Source organism: Prionailurus viverrinus, chromosome C2 (genome assembly GCF_022837055.1).
Source record: "Prionailurus viverrinus isolate Anna chromosome C2, UM_Priviv_1.0, whole genome shotgun sequence".
NCBI lineage: Eukaryota > Metazoa > Chordata > Mammalia > Carnivora > Felidae > Prionailurus > Prionailurus viverrinus.
In genome coordinates this window covers 91538491-91560666 of record NC_062569.1, presented here as the reverse complement: position 1 = coordinate 91560666, position 22176 = coordinate 91538491, and the positions used below count along the sequence as shown (strand labels likewise).

The 22176-nt window shown below is 36.4% G+C and overlaps 1 protein-coding gene and 1 long non-coding RNA gene across 6 annotated transcripts in view; one reads left to right on the top strand and one right to left on the bottom strand.

Moving 5' to 3' along the window:
• Nucleotides 1-1302: 1302 nt before the first annotated feature.
• KPNA1 (karyopherin subunit alpha 1) overlaps nucleotides 1303-22176 on the bottom strand; it is a 71654-nt gene continuing 50780 nt past the window's right edge. For both annotated transcript variants that reach the window (XM_047874174.1, XM_047874173.1), the window contains exons 6-14: nucleotides 20650-20781; nucleotides 19440-19528; nucleotides 19001-19100; nucleotides 18298-18461; nucleotides 16869-16947; nucleotides 12432-12557; nucleotides 10677-10804; nucleotides 6123-6301; nucleotides 1303-4617 (exon numbers count right to left, since the gene is read on the bottom strand). In XM_047874174.1, the coding sequence (XP_047730130.1) occupies nucleotides 4430-4617; nucleotides 6123-6301; nucleotides 10677-10804; nucleotides 12432-12557; nucleotides 16869-16947; nucleotides 18298-18461; nucleotides 19001-19100; nucleotides 19440-19528; nucleotides 20650-20781 (1185 nt within the window). In that variant the 3' untranslated portion in view covers nucleotides 1303-4429. The remainder of the gene's footprint in view (nucleotides 4618-6122; nucleotides 6302-10676; nucleotides 10805-12431; nucleotides 12558-16868; nucleotides 16948-18297; nucleotides 18462-19000; nucleotides 19101-19439; nucleotides 19529-20649; nucleotides 20782-22176) is intronic.
• Nucleotides 3729-20655, top strand: LOC125174638 (uncharacterized). Of its 4 annotated transcripts, XR_007155483.1 has the most exons (5): nucleotides 3729-3816; nucleotides 5130-5268; nucleotides 6602-6762; nucleotides 11532-11611; nucleotides 20527-20655. It is a non-coding gene; the product is annotated as an uncharacterized LOC125174638 (long non-coding RNA). The 4 variants fall into 4 exon arrangements; XR_007155482.1 differs by lacking the exon at nucleotides 11532-11611; XR_007155481.1 differs by lacking the exons at nucleotides 11532-11611; nucleotides 20527-20655 and having other exon boundaries at nucleotides 5130-5171; nucleotides 6602-7289.

The following is a 22176-nucleotide window of genomic DNA, read 5'->3' as shown; positions in this document are numbered from 1 at the left end:
GTCTATGAGTTGTGACCTTGGGGCAAAGTAAATTCTCCTAAGTCTTGATTCTCTCACCTCTGTCCTAGTGACAGTTATCCACCTCAAAGAGCAATTGTAGGATGAAAGAGAAAAAACAGAAGCCCTTACACAGGCACCTGGCACACAGCAGAGGCTCAAAGACTAGTTGCGTTTTTGACTTAGGGGAAAACAGACTGGGACTTTTTTCTACCCTTAATCTTTTCTTCTTGCCCCAAACTTCCAAATGCATTTTATACCTAGTAGGAATTTGGTAGTTTTAAATTAGCATACAATATTTGCTTTACTTTATCACACATTCTTGTGATGTCCTGGTACCCACTATTATTACCTATCCTTTTCTGATAATAAAGCCATGTTATTTGAATACTCTATATTTGAGCAGACTTACTGCACTGGTGCCACATCTGGCCTTCAATTACTTTAACTTAAATACAGAACTTTTTTTTAAGTAATCTCTACTCCCAGTGTGGGGCTTGAACTCATGACTCGGAGATCAAGAATCACATGCTCGACAAACTGAGCCAGCCAAGCGCCCCATAAGGAAACAAATATTTCATTCTTTTTAATTTTTAAAATATTTTTAAGTAAGGTAACTTTAACTTTTTTTCTTTTCTTTTCAAGTAGGCTCCTTGCCCAGTGTGGGGCTTGAATTCATGACCCTGAGATCAAGAGTCAAATGCTGTATGAGCCAGCCAGGTATCCTGATAACTTTAACTTTTGATGATAGAGAAAGGTAGCCAAAATATTTCCCAACTAGGCAGATATGTATTTACTCTGCTCACCTAACAACAGAAGAAAAGTGACTGTTAACTTCAGATGGCAAAAAATTCAGATTTGAGACTTCATATATAGGTATGCCTATCTCTGCAAATGAGCAAATTTTGGAATGTAGGAGGTAGGAAATAGGATATAAATATGAAAAGCAAATAATGCCCCTTTCTAAAAGTGGATCCTTTTCCTTAAGTGAAAAACATCCTTAGACATCAACATTTCTAGTATATATAAAAAGCCCAAAGCCCTAAAATATCAATAAGCAATGATTTGCCTATTGATACAGAAATGTCCACAAAACTAATCAGCAAGAAAGAAAAAATTTTCAACCTGAGGAAAACCCTTTCATAATGCAACCACAAGCTAGGGGATTTTAAGTAACTGAAATGTTTAGCACTAGAGAAGTAAATTCAAGGTTGCCAGTGAGCGGCCATGTACAACAGGATTTAGTTGACAAAGTCTGGTGTATAAAATATACTACATTTTTTTTCTCAGGCAAATCAGCAACAATTTTGAATAATAATTAAGATTTATTATGGGGTAATTGTCATTGTTTATATTTGTGACAATATGAAAAACGATCCAGAGCCCATTTAGCTTTATCTGGCAGATGGAATCCTAGGGCAATAGTTTTCAAAACAGCACAACTGACAAAGGTTAAGAGTCCTACTTAGTGACAAGAACATGAAGTAAAGTATTCCATAGAAAACTCTCTCCATCTATTTTTCATACCTATCATCTTAAAACCTTTCCTAGTTTTTCTCAATCTAATCTGGTCCTTCAAATACAGGGTACCTTTATATTCCAAATGCTTGCAACGCTTTTTTCCCCCCACCTTTCATTTCAAAGAATATACTTTGAAAGTTTGGAGGAAGAAAAAAAAAAAGGAAGGGGAGAATAACCAAGCCACTTCTCCCCTGATCAGTATATAATATTGCAGAAGAGTTTTCCTATATTGAAATTAACATGCTTTTATAATGAGTAACATCTTAATGATAGTAACATTTCAATAAATTCAAAGTAATAGAATCTGCCAGGCAGAGAACTAAAATTAGTTCTTAGTTACCTCCTAAAGTCTCATTTCTATAACCAGAAAGGCTGCCACTTTACCAATTCCAACAGTTATGCTGGGATTTACCTTTCAGTTAATTCCAATTTTATATTAAAAAACCATTTTACTGCAAAAAAAATTTAGCTCGTATCTCATGGCTCATGAACTTCTAGGACAGGAGCAAGATAAATTCCTATTTTAGACAGAAAATAGACCACAGTAGTTAAATGGACTTTAATTCATTCACTGAAGACACCTGCAATGGCAAAAACTCCCAATGGATGCTGTTCTTACTAATCTGGGGAAACAATTTTGTGTGCTTTATCTTTTTTCCATCCAATATCAAAATGAGAATTTTTAAATTATCCAACAGAAGGTATATGATTTAAAACATCCTAGAGAAATGACATGTTACCAGTGATGTACAGTTTAAAAAACTCAGCCACAAAAAAAGTCAAAGCTAAAAACAAGATTTTTACTATAATCAGTGCTTCTATTACCCTTCTGAAAGAAGTTTTAATGTGATGTAAAGGCAAAATTGAAAGTTTTTCTTTAAATTAACCACCTAATTTGTCCTAAAATTACAAAGAATCAAAGTCTTTTACAGGTCAAGTGCAGTAAACTAAAATGTCCTTTCAGCACAAAGCAGCACTAGAAAATGTAAGTTATAGATGGGAATTGACTAGTTTTGCAGTGGCTGTTCCATCAGTAACAGACATCAGACGGTATCCATCCAGAGCACAGACACAACTACAGACTAGATGTGAAGAATGCGTCACACGCTTGGCTGATAAATGTCCTTTTGTCTTTGTATCTTTCTACTTTGAAGTGGATTTTTTAAAGTTTAAATCAGGTCACATAAGTTGGCTGCTTAAATAACAACATGATGAGGTATGAAAGCTCTGAATATCCCTAATGTTCAGCAGGATTTACCAGAGATGTAGAATAGCCTGTCAGGGGAACTTCCAAATAGTTACATTTTGGGGTTATAATGAATTCTAGAAGAGAATAAGATTAAAGAGGTTTAAAAGGGTAGTCTCTGAAACGGAAGTGAGAGACTTTTCCTTCAGAATTCATTTTGAACAGCGTAACAAAAAAATCTTCTCCTGATAGTGTGTCCAAACATTGAGTCAAGATGGCCATCTAGCACCAAGAAGTCGTATTGAACTCAGTTGCAGTTCTCTTGGCAATTAAGCTTATTTTTTCATTCCAGTCCAAGCACAAATGTGGATCACTGAAGATAGTACTGGAAGCGCCAGTTGCAGGTACATTGCAGTTATCATTAAATGAGCCAGAAGGTAGAAAAACTTTTTATTTTATGGGGAGACTTGACTGGGCAGTACTAGTAGGAGATGAAATGAATAGGGAACAATGAGGTTATTAAAAAAAAAAAATCACTGCCCTTATTTGTGTTGAACAAGTCATGTTGAGAAGGTGGTTATTTAAGATAAGGATGCTACATTAAAGGGATCATATAATGCAGCATGAATACGTTAGAATCAAGCTGCACCTAAGAAAAAAATTTCCCTAGGTTACCTTTAAAAAAAATTATGTGTTATCTGCCAGTCACAGAGAGGAAAAGCACCTAAGGTGAACTTCCAATTTAATGAGGACCCTCATCAGGACCACAAAGCCTGAAACATTTGTTTTAATGCAGAAACACAGCCTCTAGTCACACTGGTTGAGTTTGGGAAAACTGGAGGGATTTTTTTTTTGTTTTTTATTTTATTGAATGATAGGATATTGTTTCGATTACTAAGGATTCTAGATCTTCATACCAGCATTAGAATTGAACCACTTCCAAATCCTAAGACACTTAAGTCCAAAGAGAAGCGATAGCCATACAAATTAATATGTGGCCCTCTCCTTTCTGCTCTAAGGGAATCTTCAAACCAGTATCACATTTAAGAGTCAAAGTGTTAAATTCTTCAGCATTCCTGACAACTAGAAAGCACATTCACTGAAGGCTGAAGGTGAGGGAGCGGATGGTTTAATATCTGTGAAGAATGGCGCCAATAGAGGAAAGAAAACCATCCAGTCTCAGTAAGGATTAATGCAAATTTGGCTAGAAAAGCCACCAGGTAATCCAAGGGTTCACTGTGGAAGAACTCATGAAAAGTACTCTGAAGTGTACACAACAGGTCTAAACATCTCCCTTGTTGCAAGTAGTTGTGTGAAATTCAAGATAAAGATTTAGTCTCATCTTTTAATATCAGTGTTTTTCCCCACTTTAAAGGGAATGAGGAGGAGTCCTCTTTTTCCCCCACAAAGAAAGGGAGCCACATTAATATGTGTATATTCCCATGACTCTTATAATATTTAAGTGCAGATCTCCAAAGCCTAGGGATTTTCCATAAGAGAGTGGGCCGTTCTGGTTACCCTTTTTATTAGAAGGGTATTCCACCACAGAGAGCCAGAGGTTTTCCAGATGTGTGTAAGAGAGCAGGTGCGCAAGGCAAGCAAATGAGCGCAAACAGTATTATGGAAAACATTTGAGAAGTTAGCTCCATGAGGACTGTGGGCTCCACAAGAGGACTTGACTGGGTAGCCTGGTCTGACACAGGAACATGAAAGCAGAGTATTGCTTCAAAGCTGGAAACCTTCCATAGGAGCCTCACACTGCTGAAAGATGTACTGCTGCTGGCTAAGGTCAACCTGGGGTGCAATGCTGCTGTCCTCATCCTCGGTCCCGAAGTAATGCTCAATAAGATCAAAGGCCTTCTGGTAGATCTCCTGGTTTTCATGACTCTGTAAGAATTCAATTTTATCCAGACCTAGAATGAAGAAGAAAGAAAAATCTCTTTGTGTGTATGTATACATATACGTTCTTTGTATTTATGTATTGGAAACCCCAATGACACTGTATTTTGCCGTGTCTCCTTTCTTTAAAGGAAGATTCTCTTCTCTACTTCTACCTCTTTAGTATTTTGTAACAGCATATAAAGTATCACTGGGATTACATCTGAATGCTAGTATTACAAACTGACACCTTAAACACACATGCAAGCAACAACCAGTCCCCAGAAGCAGTGATTTCCCTAACAGTCACCATATCATCCAGTGTCTAAGGCCAGTAGCAGAAGTGTTCCAAATGAACTATAACTATGGCCTAATTATTTGGCTCTAAGTTCTGAACTATCCAATATGTCAACAAATGTATAATACCTTAAAATAACCAGAATCAATTCCTACTGCTTAAACTAGTAAGTCCAACTAGAACAGTTACCCCACACATTCCCATTACTAAGTTCAAGCCCATCTGAGCTAAGCTTTCTTTTACTTGCAGGCATAAGCAACCTAACCACTACAGCAATACTGGAAATAAAAGGTAACACTGCTCAAAGGAAAAAAAACCTATACATATCCATGTTAAAAATATATACATCAAAATATTAATCGTTATCTCCGTGGAGAAAGATCTCCAGGTAGAGGAACATTTTTCTTTTTTGTATATTTCAAAATGTCTTACACTAAGTGGCTATAGCTTTTATAAGCAGTATTTTTTATGGTAAATTGTTAAAAATCATTTTGAAAACAATTCTGCATTATTTGATAAACTTGAAGATGAACATAACCTGTGATCCCTAATTCCAATCGTAAGAATAAGCAAACCCTGGAGTAGTGGTTTTCAATCCCAGCTATACATTAAAAATCACTTAGGGAACTAAAAGGTTAATGTACATTGCTAAACCAATGATGAATAGTTAAGACTGAGAGACTGGAAGAATGAAGAAGCCAAAAGGCAGTGACTCTTTAAGATCAAACTCAGAAACCTTTAGAGTCAGGAACACTTTAAGAACACAGGAACCTGTTGCAATGAGCACTGGGTGTTGTATGGGAACCAATTTGACAAATTTCATATCAAAAAAAAATTTTTAAAACACAGGAACTGAGAGATGCAATTCAAAATTAGAACTGTAAATCTTGGAATAGTCAGGCATCATCTACACTACATCATCTACAGTAGATATGGATGTTCTTAAAGGTTCAGATGGAAGAGTAAGAAATTTTCTTATTTTCTCTCAGTAAGAAAGAGTACCAAGGGCAAGCAGAGCCCGGGACCTGGGAAGATACTTAGGGCCCAGTGTTAAATGGCTAAATTATGAAGGGTACTCACTTCTCTTCGCACTTAATGCATATTCTTTTCCAATTCTACATACTAAACATTATTCATAAGAACAAATCTTTCAAAGGAGTCTGCTGTCATGAACAGATGTGGACAAGCCAGAAATGCAAGAAGAAAAACAATTTCAGGACATTTTAAAACACTCTATCTTACCATAGGCTTCTTCAATCAAAGCACAGTAAGGGTTAATGCCAGTGCCATTCCTTTTGGCTTCTTGTTCTCCAAGCCTCAGGATATTTTCCAAACCATTTAGGGCAACCTGTACAATCTTAGAGTCCATGACTGTGAGGAGATCACAAAGTGGTTTGATACAACCGAGTTCTACGAGGTACCTAAATTAATACAAAGAACAATTTAGTCAGACAAGGCTTTCAATTTCATAAAGCTTTCATGAAATAAGTGGGTCATTCTCAACTGTAGAAATAAAAACAGGCACACCCATTCAACCACCCAGGCTACACTTTATCACAAATAAAGCTACAAATAAATGAAAACTAGTTCGCAAGCACCATCTCCACTTTTTCCCCTCCACAATTATTAGACTCCAAGAAACTAGAACACCCTCTTTCTTTGAATATGAGCAACTTGTCAAAATAGTATACTTTTGACTGATTTCATTTTTGTTCCTGTAGATAATCACACCTCTGAAACAGGTGCTAAAGCCACCATGGACCCAACAGGCCAGTTCTGTTTTGTATAAAGAACTCTTGAAACTCCAAGAAAACAAGTAACTGAATTTAAAAATCAGCAAAAGACCTGAACATACGTCTCACCAAAAATACACTGATGGCAAGTAAGATATGAAAAGATGTTCAACATCATTATCATGTCATTAGAGGACTGCAAATTAAAACAATGATGCCACACCTATTAAAATGGCTAAATCCAAAATGCTTGACAATACCAAATGCTAACAACAATGTGGGGCAACAGGAACTCTTTTTTTTTTGCTGGCGGGAATGCAACATAGGATAATCACTTTGGAAGACAGCTTGGTGGTTTTTTATAAAGCTTTTCATACAATCCAGCAATTGTACTCTGGACATTCACCCAATTGAGATGAAAACTGAGGTCCACACAAAAACCTGTAAACAAATGTTTACAGCAGTTTTATTCACAACTGCCAAAACCTAGAAGCAACCAAGATATACTTCAATAGGCAAATGGATAAACTGTAGTATATCCAGACATGAAATATTAGTCATAAAAATAAATTATCAAGTCATGAAAAGACATGAAGGAAACTTAGACATGCTAAGGGAAAGAAGCCAGTCTGAAAAGATTCCACACTATATGATTCCAAATATATGACATTCTGGAAAAGACAAAACTTTTACAAAGACAATAAAAAAGTATAGTGGTTGCCAGGGATTTGAGGGGTGGGGGTAAAGGAGTAGTGACGATAGGTGAAGCAGAGGGGATTTTTAGGGCAGTGTGACACTGTATGACACTACAATGGCAGAAAGAGGACATGTATTCACTAAAACCTATAGAACTGTACAACACAAAAAGTGATTCTTAATGTAAACTATGAACTTTAGTTAATAATGTATCCGTACTGGTTCATTAACAAATGTAGCTCCACTAAATGTGAATGGTTAATAGAAGACACTGCAGGGGAGGGAAGTATATAGGAACTCTGTACTATCATCTCAATTCTGTAAAACTAAAAATGTTCCTTTAAAAAGTCTTGATTTTTTTAAGTAAGTTCATACCATATTTAGCTTTATTATTTACTCAGGAATGAATTTAATAATAATATGCCTAACTTTATTTAAATGCTTACTGACAATTAAAGGCTATATATCTTATTAACAGAAATCAGGCTTAAAGCTATTTCTGACCATTTCTCCTTCCTTTACACCATAGTTTTGAGTCACCAAAACCTGTCAACCATTCCTTTAACTTATCTGTATCATTCTCATTGTTTTTCTTAAAAAACAAAAAGCAAGCTTCTTTTGTGATGTTAGTTACAAATTTAGAAAACACAGAAAAACATACAGAAAAAGTACACAGAGATTAATCACTATTATATTAATCTATTATATACCACTGTTGCTTCTTCTGTGTCCTAATTTTTATGAAAGGGGCACCCACCTACCATTTTCCCCATTTATCTTTGACTCTTCCCTTTCCTTGCTTATAGCCTGCCAACAAGTCCTACAGATCCTTCTTTTTCCTCTGCTCAAAATACTATGTTCTTTGTATTACTCTTAACACTAAAGACACTCAGAGTCTTCCCAATATACTAAGGCCTTCATCCCAGTTTCCAAAGCCCATCAGTTCCTCATCTTGCAGAAGAATAAACTATAGCAATATTGATTTGCCTCTTCCAATAACATTATCTGTGCACATTCCCTCACACTTCCCCTGCTATTCTCTCTCCTCCAAAATAACCAAATCTCTACCCAAATGGCGAGTTTCTTCTCTTTCATGAAACGTTCTCTAATTTAAGGCCATATTCTTTATCCCTCATAAAGGGATATCCTCTTAACGGATATTCTTTATCCCTTAAGAACCAAGGCACATTTAGCATTTGATTATATTAACCTAAAATTATGGATTATTTCCAAGTTACTCTAATTGTTTCTTGCATCTAAATCTTGTCTACTCAGTAAGAATAAGCAAAAACCACCCAGATGTCTTTTATTCGTTTATTCTCTGTAATTTGGACTGTAATATTTTTGTAATAATTTTTCAACTAACTTCATCTGTTTAAGAAGAAACTGCTAGGAGATTGATAATGAACTCCATTAATATTAAATAACTATGCTGAGTTTTAAAAAGGAATAGTAGCCTTTTTTACTTTTCTCTAACAGAGCAAAATAACCCTGAATAGTTTCTAATGAAATATACCACGGTATTTTAGAAATGTTTTATTTTTTTAATATTTATTTTTGAGAGAAAGAGAGAGCAAAAGCAGGGGAGGTGCAGAAAGAGAGGAAGACACAAAATCCAAAGCAGGCTCATTCTGAGCTGTCAGCACAGAGCCCAACACGGGGCTTGAACCCTCAAACTGTGAGATCATGACCTGAGCTGAAGTCAGATACTTAACCCACTGAGCCACCCAGGTGCCCCTAGAAATGTTTTAAAAATATGTGTACAGTTTAACCATTTCAATTAAGAAAACATGTATCTTCTACATTACTTATTACTGCCATTACTGGGATAAATGCCATTACCGGTAGTGGCATATTTATAATCATAGTACCCCAGAAATAGAATCTCCAGGAGGTCGAAAAAAGCCTAATCTCATACAAAATGCTTCTGAAGACCACTTGAAATCTTCCTCGAAAACCCGTCCATTATGAACTTTACTAAAATAGCTACTTGAAATGTGTTAGTCTATTTAAATATTATTTCAGGTATAGTTATATTCTGTATCTAACCAATTCCTGAAATGTTAGGACTACTTTACCTTTTACATTTTTAAATTCCTAACAGAGCACTAAAAATTATAGTTAAGTGTGAACATTTAACCCACAAAGCAACAATATGAGTAGTTGTATTTTTCCTGATATTACATATGAGGAAGGGATTAGTACTTCAACACTTACTTGGTTTTTTTAATTTTTTTATTTTTAATGTTTATTTTTGAGACACAGAGAGACAGAGCATGAACGGGGGAGGGCCAGAGAGAGAGGGAGACACAGAATCTGAAGCAGGCTCCAGACTCTGGGCTGTCAGCACAGAACCCGAAGCAGGGCTTGAACTCACAGACTGTGAGATCATGACCTGAGCCGAAGTCGGACACTCAACCAACTAAGCCACCCAGGTGCCCCCAACACTTATTTGTAATCATCTTCCCCTCATTTGAATTCCCCATAAAGAAAGTTAAGGCAGACTAAGAGTCTAGGTTCCATTTTCCTCTTCATCATTAATCTTTTTTTATCTGAAATACTGAATGCCCATAATTTAGCATTTAATTATATGATGTTCCTCTGAGGAATTGATTCCTGTCCATATTTATGCCTTCTCTAGCCATTAAGATTATAAGCCACCCAAGGAGTCATTTAAGTCTCAAGCTAATAGAGATCTCTCTCTATTGAATACTACAGGACCTCAGGAGACACTTGCCTCTACTAAATTTAGCACTTTATTCTAAGATAGACTTCTCTTTCAAATCTGATCCAGTTCTAGTAAGACTTCTAAACTAAAAATGGCAAGAATCAGGGGCACCTGGATGGCTCAGTCAGTTAAGTGTCCAACTTCGGCTCAGGTCATGATGTCGCAGTTCAAGAGTTCGAGCCCTGTGTCAGGCTCTGTGCTGACAGCTCAGAGCCTGGAGCCTGCTTCCGATTCTGTGTCTCCCCCTCTCTCTCTCTGCCCCTCCCCTGCTCACACTCTGTGTGTGTGTGTGTCTCTCTCTCAAAATAATAATAATAATAATTTTTTTTTAAATGGCAAGAATTAGGTACCAAGGTTAGATTCTTAAGGCTTCTACAAGTAACCTTCTAGACTACCTGTTTCTGACAAAAAAGCTCCAGAGTAGGCTAAAGCCACCCTATAAATACAAATATTGTCTCAAACCTCAACTATGCCTTACTTCTCTTATCCTGGAATTATTTCAGCAGGAGGGAATGGAAGAATTTGAGTCTAGTATGAAACTTAGAACAATCTTGCAAGAGATTAGCATAGAGCATTCATAACTAGTAGACATAATAATTTCTCCTTTGATTTACAAGATGCTACCTGGCTAGCACTTACTTGATCTGTTCAGCTGATCCTCCAGAAGTTGCATTTGTGATGGCCCAAGCTGCTTCTTTCCTTGTCCGAAACTCAGCAGTTTGTAATATACTAATGAGGGCTGGGAAAATGTTGGCATCTATCACAGTCTGAAATTTAAAAATTAAATGAAAAGGGAAATTACAAAACTTGCAAAAATTTCATGATACTAATTATAACTTTTTAGCTAGCTTCACTAATGACACGCCTCCCTCCTTTAAAAATTAACTTGAAGTCCTCTCACCCCTGACCTTTCAACTGTACTTGGTACACTGATAACTCTCCCTGGAGTCTATGTTCTTATAATCTCCTAGTTTTCTGCCCAAGTTCTTTTCTCTTTGACTGTCCTCTCTCATTTCACCCACAGTAACAAATTATGGAAGTTCAATTTTCTGTTCCTCCGCTAGTCTCATTTCTTTCACAGCATCCAACTCCGACACTTGTGATGTAACCCTCCAGTCCTCACTTTTGGGTGCCCCAGCCCATGATAGCCAACAATCTGCTTTAGATCTGCTAATCACTTCAAACATATCATCTACCCTCTATATCAGGTCAGGTCTCCTCTCAAACTTCTTTTTGTATTTACAAAGGCTCTTTTTTGTATTTATTTATTCTAAATTTCATCAGTCACTAAGTCTCTACAATCTCAATTTAAAACCTCCTGAGCCACCCTTTTCCTTCCCCTTTAGCACTGCCACAATCCTATTCCAACCTACCAACTCCCACCCAGATTACCAGCAGAGCCTATAGTTAGGCAGAGTACTTTTACTCACCCCCTCTCATATATGAACACTAAAATAGTCTGCTTCAAATTACTTTTTTCATGTTTCTCCTTAGCTCAAGAACCTAAAATAGGTTCGTATAATTTCCTATATCAAGAAACTGAGAAACTCTACATAAGACACGAACAGCAGCAGGTAATCAACTATCACTGAAATCCCCTTGTATGCATGCTATGGTATGAACTTCTATAGCTATCAATCTCAGTCCCTGGCAGCATTCTGGGGATGACTAACCATGCTTTCCTGATCAAGAACTCTATTACACTAGTGAAGAAAGTCAGCAAAGTTTAGTGGAAAGACACTTCATCTTGATCTGTCATTTACTAGGGGTTCCCTTGAACAAATCATTTTTCAGTTTCATCCTTAAATGAGAGTATTGGATAACTATCTCTATGATTCCCCTCCAATTAAAGTCCCAGAGGTCTGTGTTTTATCTTTTACAACCAGTTGTTCAGCCTTTCTCAGGGCCTGTGCTGAACCCTTTGGCCCACTGCTTATCTTCCACATGGGTTACTCTCCCACCTAACAGAAGAACAAAATTAAAGGGCAGATAACCTTTTAGAGAAAAATGGGTCCCCAAAGGTTTTATGAAAAACTGAAGTTATCCAATAGATGAGGTCTGCTAGGAAAAAATATTTTACTTGGCAAGAGTAAAGCCAATCTATTTAGTATAAAGACCATCATAACATTTCAAAAATACAAGACACTCTCTCAGGTCTTGGCACATCATCAAATATTTAAGGCACAGGGAAAAACCAAGGCCAAAGTATAAGTTTCAAAAGTCTGTAAGGTAGGATAAAACTTCTGTAAGGTAGGATAAAAAAAAAATAGATAAAAATGTTGGAGGTTAATGGTCTGCAAGGCAATAATGGGAAAAAAAATGTAAGCCCAACAGAAAAAAACCTAAACCTTATCAATAAAAATAGAAGAAAAAAGACAGATGCTATGGGATTACCTGGATCTGTGCTCTATTTCCAGCTGTGATATTAGATATTGTCCAACATGCTTCCTTTTTGATAGATTCCTTTGGGCTACTCAGCAAATGCAATAAACTCTGCAGAGCTGAGCAATTCAAAATTACCTAAAAGGAAAAGTTTGAAACTTAATCTGTATTGATCCAAAGAGAAGTAAATCTTTAACTCATTTATTTTAGGAACAATATAGGCAAAGAAATAATGTCTCCCCTTGAAATTTTAGAAATAACTTTATATATGTAAAAGAATATTCACTGACAATAAGAATTCATTTCTAACATTACCAAAGCAGTTCTGCTGGACACATTGTAATTGTACAACTGCTACTTCATAAGGTACTACAATGTATTAGTCCTTCACCTTCCTATCCCTACAACATATTAAAAGGCTTTTGGATGTGTAAATATATGAAGTAGCCTCAGATTTTTAAGTCCTCTGATAACACTGTACCTGGCCGTCAATGAACAAATACATACTACATGAAGTACACCAGGTGCTTTAGAGGACACAAAGATAAAAAAGGATAGGACCCCAGCTATCATGCAGCTTACAAAGGTGAAAGAGAGTGACAAACATACACGAAGGAGCTCTACTCTACCAAAACTAAATTATGAAGTTAAAATGATTGAAATAATCTGTGGTAGGCACAAGAATCAATCACTGAATAACTAATAGAACAGATATCTAGTCCAGAAACAAATGCGGGTATTTATAAGGAATTAAATATATAATAAAGTTCTTCCTGAGGTTAACTGGTTGAAAAACATTTTTTTTATTTTTGAGAAGAATTTTTAAAAAATTCTTAACCCATTACCAAATAAACCCACAACCAATTTAAAGAGTAGACATAAAAAAGACACCATAAAACAGAACTATCAGTATATAGCTGGTTTAGGGATAGTGAAGGACTTTCAAAGCATAAAAACAATGGAAGAAATTACAGGGGGAAAATTAAAATTTCATCAAATAGACATATTTGCATGTCAAAAAATACAAAATTTAAAATGCACACTATGTAATGCAAAAAAAAAAATTTACAACAGATAAGATGGTTGCTGTCTTTAACATGTAAATTGTTAAGAGAAACTACAATTTTGATAGATTACCTCACAAGTAATGAAAGACACGCAAATTAAAATAAAGCCATTTGTTGCCTATTAATACAGCTCAAAAAATATTAAAACTTGTGTTTAAAGGGGCACAATCTTAACAGTATAAAAGATATTACAAAGCCATTTTTTAAATGCCAAAGATGTGCTCTAGAAACTAAACACATCCAAACACTGGGCGCCTGGGTGGTTCAGTCCTTCGGCTCAGGTCATGATCTCACAGTGAGTGAGTTCAAGCCCCATATCGGGCTCTGTGGTAACAGCTCAGAGCCTGGAGCCTGCTTCAGATTCTGTGTCTCCCTTTCTCTCTCCCCCTCCCCTGCTCATGCCGTGTCTCTCAAAAATAAATAAAAGTTAAAAAAAATTTTTTTGGAAAAAAAAAAAAAAAGTCAAATAATAAAAAAAAAATAAACCTGTCACAAGTTAAAAACAGTACTTGCAGAGTAATCATGAAAAAAGACTTCATGGGTGTGGGGAAATTGCCTTGAAACATGGATAGGATTTCATAAGCAAAGAAGAGGGAGGAAGGACACAGCAGATAAGAAAGGCTGGAAACAAAAAAATGCTGAGACAAGCTACAACAAAGTACCAAAATAAGGAAAGAATAGAGCAGTGAGGCTATTAAGCAAGAGTTCTGTACCCCTAAAATTAACAACAGGCTACAAGGAAGAATGAGACTAAAACTGTGAAGTACAAATCCTTTCAAGGTTCTAAGGTAATTAGACATGGATACTGAAACACAAAGAATCAACAAGAGCTGGTGACTTGCTATACAAGGTGTGAGAGATGGAGACACCAAATATGACTGCAAAGCTTCAAGTGGGAGTGAATAGTTACCTCATTAACTGAAATGGGGGGGGAAAAATCAAGACCTGGAACTGGCTTTCTGGGGGAAGAAGATAAACTGAGAGAGACAAATGTGAGACATGCCAGCAGAAATATTTAACAGGCTACTGGAGACCCAGGAGTAAAACTTGAGGGACATCAGAAGTAGATGTATAGATACAGAACTTCATTCATTCAGTATTAAACACTGTGCCAGGAACTATTAAGACTGTACAGAAATACAAAAATGAACAAGATCAACACCGTTCCCCCCTCTAGAAGCTTACAATCTAGTGATTAGATAATTACAATACAGTGTGATAAGTGGTATGATGGATGAAACAAAAGAAGGCACACCTAACTTAAGTGAACATGGCTTCTCAGAGAAAAAAACAGTAACAGGAAGTCCTGAAGAATGAGACGACATTAGTGGCAGAGTGTGCATTAGTGTGAGCCAGTGGTTAAAAGCAGGGATGGGGATGCAAGCCTATGTATGTTCTGAGCAGAGAGAAGCAAGCTTGTGTTAAATCTTAGTGCTGAATGTGGTCATAGCTAATTTAAGGAATAAACATGGCAGAAGCACAGAGCATGGTACAGGGAGGGAAAGAACCTTTTTGTGAATAGCAAATACAGTGAAATGGTTTAAAAATTCAGAAAGTATAATAAAGGACTATATAGTTAAAAGCCTCCTTTCCATTCCTGTATGCCAGCAACCCAGTTCTCCAGAGACAACCAAGATTATTAGTTTCCTATGTATTCTTCTGGAGAATTTTTATGCAAATATAATCAAACATACATATTATTTTTTTCTCTTCTCTGCCTCCTTTTATATAAATACTAATATATTCCACACACTATTCTGCTCCTTGTTTTTCTTTTTAAATGATATAACCTGGAGGTATTTTTTTTTTTAATGTTTATTTTTGAGAGACAGAGCACAAACAAGAGAGAGGCAGAGAGAGACAGACAGACAGACAGAATCTGAAAGACTCCAGGCTCCTAGCTGTCAGCACAGAGCCTGACATGGGCCCGAACCCATGAACCATGAGATCATGACTGACCTGAGCCAAAGTCAGATGCTCAACTGACTGAGCCACCCAGGTGCCCCAACCTGGAGGCATTTCTATATCAGTGCTTAAGGGCTTCCTCATTCTGTTGCACAGAATTCCATTAAAACTGGTGCCAGATTTTAAAGGATCTTAAACACCCTCAAAGGACAACAGAAGGCCATAAAAAGATTTTAGGTCAGAGAATGACATGATCAAATTTGCATTTTATAAGCATCCTTCTGGTGATACAGGAATATAGCAAGAAATGCAAGGGATGAGTAGAGATGGCAGCTAGTGACTGATGACAGAGGTGGAAAACAGGGAAATAATCCAGCTAATGTCCAGGTTTTTGGATTGGTCAAGTGTTGGTGCCATTCACTGAGGTAAATAACAAATAAGCAGAGGCCCCGATATACCAGAGAAAATAATGGGTTCCTTTCTGAAGCATAAATTTGAAGTAGATTTTAGATTTGGAAGACACCTTTGAGTACAAATCCAAATTTTAGGGATTAGAAAAGTGAAGACATTAAATGTCTTCCACCTAAGTCAGAGCTGGTTAAGAAAGAGTTATGGCTAAAAATCTTATTCTCAATTCTCAATCAAGCTGCACCAGGGTGATAGGTGAAGTTATAAATAAAATCAATGAATAATTATCCCCTCCAGGGGATAATCCCACAAACAAGAACAGGAAAAGGAGCGTGCTAAGAAGTGGTTTGTGAGACAGGAGACTCAAAATAACTGGAACACCACAGAAGCCTAGGAAAAGAATTTTAAAGACAATGCCATTGCATCAGAGAGATCAAGAACAAGCCACTGTGAATGATATATCTTGATACAGAGGTTGAATAGAATGGGAGTGACATTAAGAACAAGGAAAGAAGGGGCACCTGGATGGCACAGTCAGCTGAGCATCCAACTCTTGGTTTTGGCTCAGGTCATGATCTCAGGGTCATGAGATGGAGCCCTGCATCGTTGCTGAGCATGGAGCCTGCGTGAGATTCTCCCTCTCTCCCTCTGCCCCTCCCCTGCTTGTTCTCTTTCTCAAAAAAAAAAAAAAAAAAAAAAAAAAAAAAAAAAAGAACAAGGAAGAATCCTCCTCACATAGGAGATTTAGCATGCACAAAAAGAAGGAAGTGATCAGAGAGGAGATGAAGATGACAGAGAAAGGCTGCTACTGGAGGCTTCAGATGCTCACAAGAACCACTTCAAGTAGTAGTGGGAAATAAACCTAACTAAAGGGAACCCAAAATTGCTCCAAGAAACAGACAAGATAGAGACAGTGAAGGTAGTAAAGGAGCTGCCTAAGGCAACATTTTTGACAAACATTAATGAAACTCTCCCCAAAAACATGGAGTTAAATACTGTAATAGAAACATAATCATGGGGTTCAATGTACTGTTTCTGAAGGGAAACAGTAGTCACCACTTATTCATACCTGGGTCTGAATATCATCGCCTGTGACAATGTTTCCCACAGCCCGCAAAGCAGGAGAAACCACTTTATAATCATTATGCCTGCAACCATAAAAAGAAATATCAATGCAAGAGTTCTGGCCTTAGTCTCTTTTCCTTAGGGCTGAAATCCAAACCAAATAATGTAACATGATGTTAGAGCAGAAAGGTACCTACGGGTAGTTGTTAAGAGAACCCTAGGAGGATGGGTTTCATATATCCCCTAGAGGAATTATCTTTCCCTTTATTTAGCACTTTTGGATAAAAACTACAAATCTTTCCTAATAATCTTTCCCAGGTATTTCATCACCTGGATACCAAGATTTCCCTCTCATTCTTGAATACAGTTTTCATTGCCTCAGAGTTGAAAATGTGCCAACAGGTAAACTAACTTAAAAATGAGAGCCAGGCTCCACACTTCAAAGAGTGAACTCTTTCTATTAAACCTCAGCCAACTTACCAGTCAAAAATATACTCTCCATGAAACCCTGTACATATGTGAAAAAAGCTTATTGAAAATCTTAACTTCAGGTTAATATGCTTTAACTTCCCTTAAAAATTCTCTTTTCTTTTCCCTTTAATGAGACTGATCACTCTTCTCAAAACTTGGCCATTTCTCTCACATTTATTTTAGGATCTGATGACTAAAAAGAAATGGTTAAAATACACCATAATCTAGTGACTAAAGAACATAAAAGGTTACTTCCCAGGTTTTGAATGCTGCACTTCTGCCTCGTGCAGCTTCATCTGCCTTTAATTCATAACAGCATTGTGCTGTTCATCTGTACTCAGTTTGTGGTCAGCTGTACTCTCAGAGTTTTGTATTCTGCACATTAAACTCATCTGATGCATTCCACATATCACATTTGGGGTAATGTTTCCTTTCATCTACTTTGTACTTACTTCAATTAAATTTCATGTGGCTAGTAAACGTACCATTTCCCCATTATGTTATCAGTCTAATTTTTTCTTCTAAAGAACTGTCTAAAAATTGGATTAATACAGCCGTAAATTGTTTACACAAAGGCATCACAAGGAGATACAGCAAAATAAAATTCAGAGTCTAATACCAGTCTAGATTAAGCTCTAAATGAGACCGAAAGATAAGGAATGACTTTTAGTGGCAATATGCCTTTCGCTATCTATCCAGGGGTTGGTCTCAGGTTATTTATCACTAACTGGAATTACACAGTTTTCCAAATGTTCCCGCTGAAGGACTGTTCATAACAAAAGGGTGAGCAGTTCTTTATATAAGCCTCAAAACAAACAGATTTGACATCAATATAAGTTACAAAAGAGAGCAGCCCAAAGCCCAATAAATTAGTATAGTGTATTAATTAGTATTTACCAGCACTTAGAAACTAATAAACTAACATAGGGACAAAAGAACAGACACACTTTAAGATATCTTACATCAACAACTCCACAAGTCTCCTACAGACTCCTGCATCAATGACAGCTTGAATTTTATCATTGGGTCCATCGGATAGATATGAGAGGGCCCAGCAGGCATCAGCCAGTACATCAGTGTCACTGACAAATAGCAACCAGGAAAGCACATTCAGGCAGGGGGAAACCTGTAAAGGGAAGATGACATGATAATGAAATTCAATGGAATAAAAGCCAGAAGTGAGGTGAGAAATTCCAAAAGGCAAGCAGCACACACTTGGTAATTTCTGGGGTGATTAATACTTCTAGAAATGGAGTAACAAGTGGCCAAGTGGCATTTCCATCTTTGGGAATGCTGAGACCAAGGAAAATAATTTCAGAGACTGAAGTATATACCAGTTCTCAGAATGCGATTCCTTGTTGAAAAACACTCTTTGTGGACCAAAGAAGCAAAGATATTTTCACAAGTGCTAAAGCTAATAAATTGTGAATTTTACTGTGCTATAAACAAAAATTGCCAGGTTTTAAGATTAATTCAGAGCTAATTTTTACAATGAAAATTTATCCCAACACAGAAACAAAAAGCCCTATTTCTGTAGAAACAGATAAAATTCTAACATTTTAAATTTTATGCAAAATTACCAATCTTTCTGTTCACATTAATATTTGTTGCTACACTCTTTTAATTGTACTTTTTTCTGCCCATTTCCATAAGCCTAATCCTTACCTTTGCAAATTCTGGAGGTGGACTTTTCCCTCTACAGAGATTAGACAAAGCCCATACTGCATTCCGCGTCATGGTCAGGCGATTTTGCTTTGAAAATAACCTATAAGCATGATGATACAATGGTAAACTATATAATAGACATTAATTATCTGATAGCATAAGATAAATACTAAATCATTTAATGCTACTCATAAACACGTCTTTAAATAGCTTTTCTCCAGAAAACAAAGTTGAATTAATTCTAACAGCACTAATTCAGAATACTGGCACTGAAGTAAGCTAGAATGCCTGAAGAAATGACCTGAACAAGTTAATAAGAAAGTATCTGTAATGAAAAAGAACAATGGAAAATTCAAAATGATTCCTAAAAATGCACTGCTTCCTGAGGAACTTTCCATATTTTTACTACTCAAAAAAAATAGTAAGAATAGAAACTTACTGCAAAAGAGGGGGAAGAATATTGCAGTCTAAGACATAGTCCCTGCACATGGTACTATCTCCAGCAATGTTGCCAAGAGCCCAGACTGCCTGTGAAAAAATTACTCATTAATGACAGGTTGTACAGAACTCTCTCAGATGCCAAAATACCACAATAACTCTTTACAAAATTATATGGTAGCTAATCAACGTACACACTGACATTATGAACATTTCTAAGTTCATTATCAGGGAATCAAATGAAGTAGTTGTGGGACTGGGGGAAGAAGATCAGTAATATTATAAAGTATACATGTGAACACTCAGGGTATAAGTTTATTAAAAGGAGGAACCAACCAGTTCTTATACATATTTTTTATCTCAGGGGACTCCCCACCACCAAAGTAACCTTTCATATAGCCCTTAATACAGAGCAGAGGTTCAAATGGCTTATTCAGTGGATTAAAAATGTTATCTTAAGCTTATTTACAAAAGACAGCAATGAACAAAGAATCAAAGAATGTAAGAGCATCAAAATGCAGAAAGCTATTAAACTTTTGGGAGGAATATATTATCTTTGACTGTGATAATGGTTCCACGGGTATATAACTATCTTAAAACTTATCAAATTGTACATTTTAAATATATGCTGTTTTTTGTATGTAAATCATACCTCAACTAAGCTGCAGAAGAAAATCATACTCATTTAGCAGTGATTTATATTATGAATTTGATAAAGTTGGCGGTAATAAAAAATACCTGTTTTCTAGGTCTTTTTCTGCATAAAAGTGGCAAAGACCTGCTACTTACTAGAGATCCCTACAAGTAAAAGCCCAGTAACTGCTTACATGTTCTAAAAAAGTATATAGGGCTTAGGGCGCCTGGCTGGCTCAGTTGCTGGAGCATGCAAGTCTTGATCTCAGGGTTGTGAGTTAAAACCTCCCACTGGGTGTAGACATTACTTAAAGATAACATCTTAAAAATGATAATAATATAAAAAGTATATAGGACTTTAAAAATTTCAGCGTTGGAAGGGGAAGGAAAATGGTTTTATGAATCCAGAAGAAATTCTGCCTACATTCACTATGGTATTTTCTATTTTGGTTTAGATTTCTAGAACACTCCTGTGATGAGTCATGGCTTGTCATGGTGGTAAAACTGAGGCCCTGAATGTAAGACCAAAGGAAAAAATGGTATTCTTTGACCTGCTTTTCTTTGCTTCATTTTTTTACCTGCTCCTGGACATCTTCAAACTCTGAGCTGAGCAACTCTATGAAGATGGGCACAGCTCCTGCCTGAATCACAATCCGGGTCTGAAGAGAATTTCCTGAAGCAATATTTGTCAGTACCCAAGCTGATTCAAACTATAAAGATAAAAATAATTTTATTATCTTATTAGCATTTAATAGCTTGTTTTTAGCTATAACAATAAGGTTTTCTGTACATGAAGAAAAGAATCTGAAATCATTATTTGCACATAATCAGATGGATTCTGTATTACTTTTAAATGGAGAATTCCAGTAGAAATACTTCAGACTACAAGAATATTCAGGAGGTCAAAGTAGAACTGACATAAGACCATGAATGGAATGAGGGACTGCTTCATATGCTGACATGAATGATCTCCCAAGATACGAATGAGAAGAAAAGTGTAACGGTGTACATTAAGACACTATCATACTATATTTTCTAAAAGGGTTAAGAAGGAATATATGCATTAGTTTAGTTATTGCACAGAATATCTCTCGAAGGATACTATAAGAAACTGTAAGAAGTAAGTACTTGTTACCTACATGGAAAGGCAGGGGTGAAAGGGAAATCTCATAAAACCTTATGTACCTTTTGGATTAAACCATGTATATTATCTAATAAAAAATAAAAGTAAACAATTTCTATAGGATAAGCAAAGTGTAAAGGGGAGAGGATGTTAATGTAAAATGTGCCAGATATAGGCACAGTAAAAAAGGCAAAAGATATTTTAAGTAGGCCAAAAGGAGTTAACTGGTATACAATTAATAGAAATGGCAACTTCAGAGCATTAAGAGCTTCTGACAAATGAGAAGCCTCCAAACAAAGGCACAGAGTTTAAAACTTTTTTTAGAGAGCATTCTTAAAGTTAGGTAAACTGAAGATATGAAGGAAATTATAGCCAACAAAAAGTACAGCATTTTACTAATCTGCCCATCTCTGTAGTAATTTGACTCTCTGGCCTAATATGGAGAAATCCAAGAATGACTCCTGAAATTCTATTTAAGAGTTCTTATTAAACTTTAGTTTTCTTTCCTTCTCCTGTTCTGTCTTCTACTTATCCTTAAATGAAGCACATATGCAAAAAAAAATCAGTGGTATGTCCCTTGAAAGGGAGAGCAAAAAAGTCATTGAAAGGTGGAGCTGTGACTCTTCTAAAGCTTTTGGGTCAAATGAAAGGCAGTTGTCATATGGAAAACTAAATCATCCATCATTGGGGTTTGGGGAAGGAGGCAGAAGACAAGGAAGACAATCTGATCGGCACAGTCCAAAGCCATGTGAATGCTAGCAAATTCACAGCAGAACACACTTAAAGGAGACATTACAAGAAACCTATAAATGTGACATACGCAAGTGAGACACAGTATAGTCTAGTAGCCTAACGGGACAATGATATTACAGTAAGCAGAAGGCCCAGACTAGGAGCACCACAGTTAAAGGGACAATATTTTCTTTTTGGTAACTTTGTTATAAGAGAAGTTCAACAGATTCCTAAACACTTGAACATCACA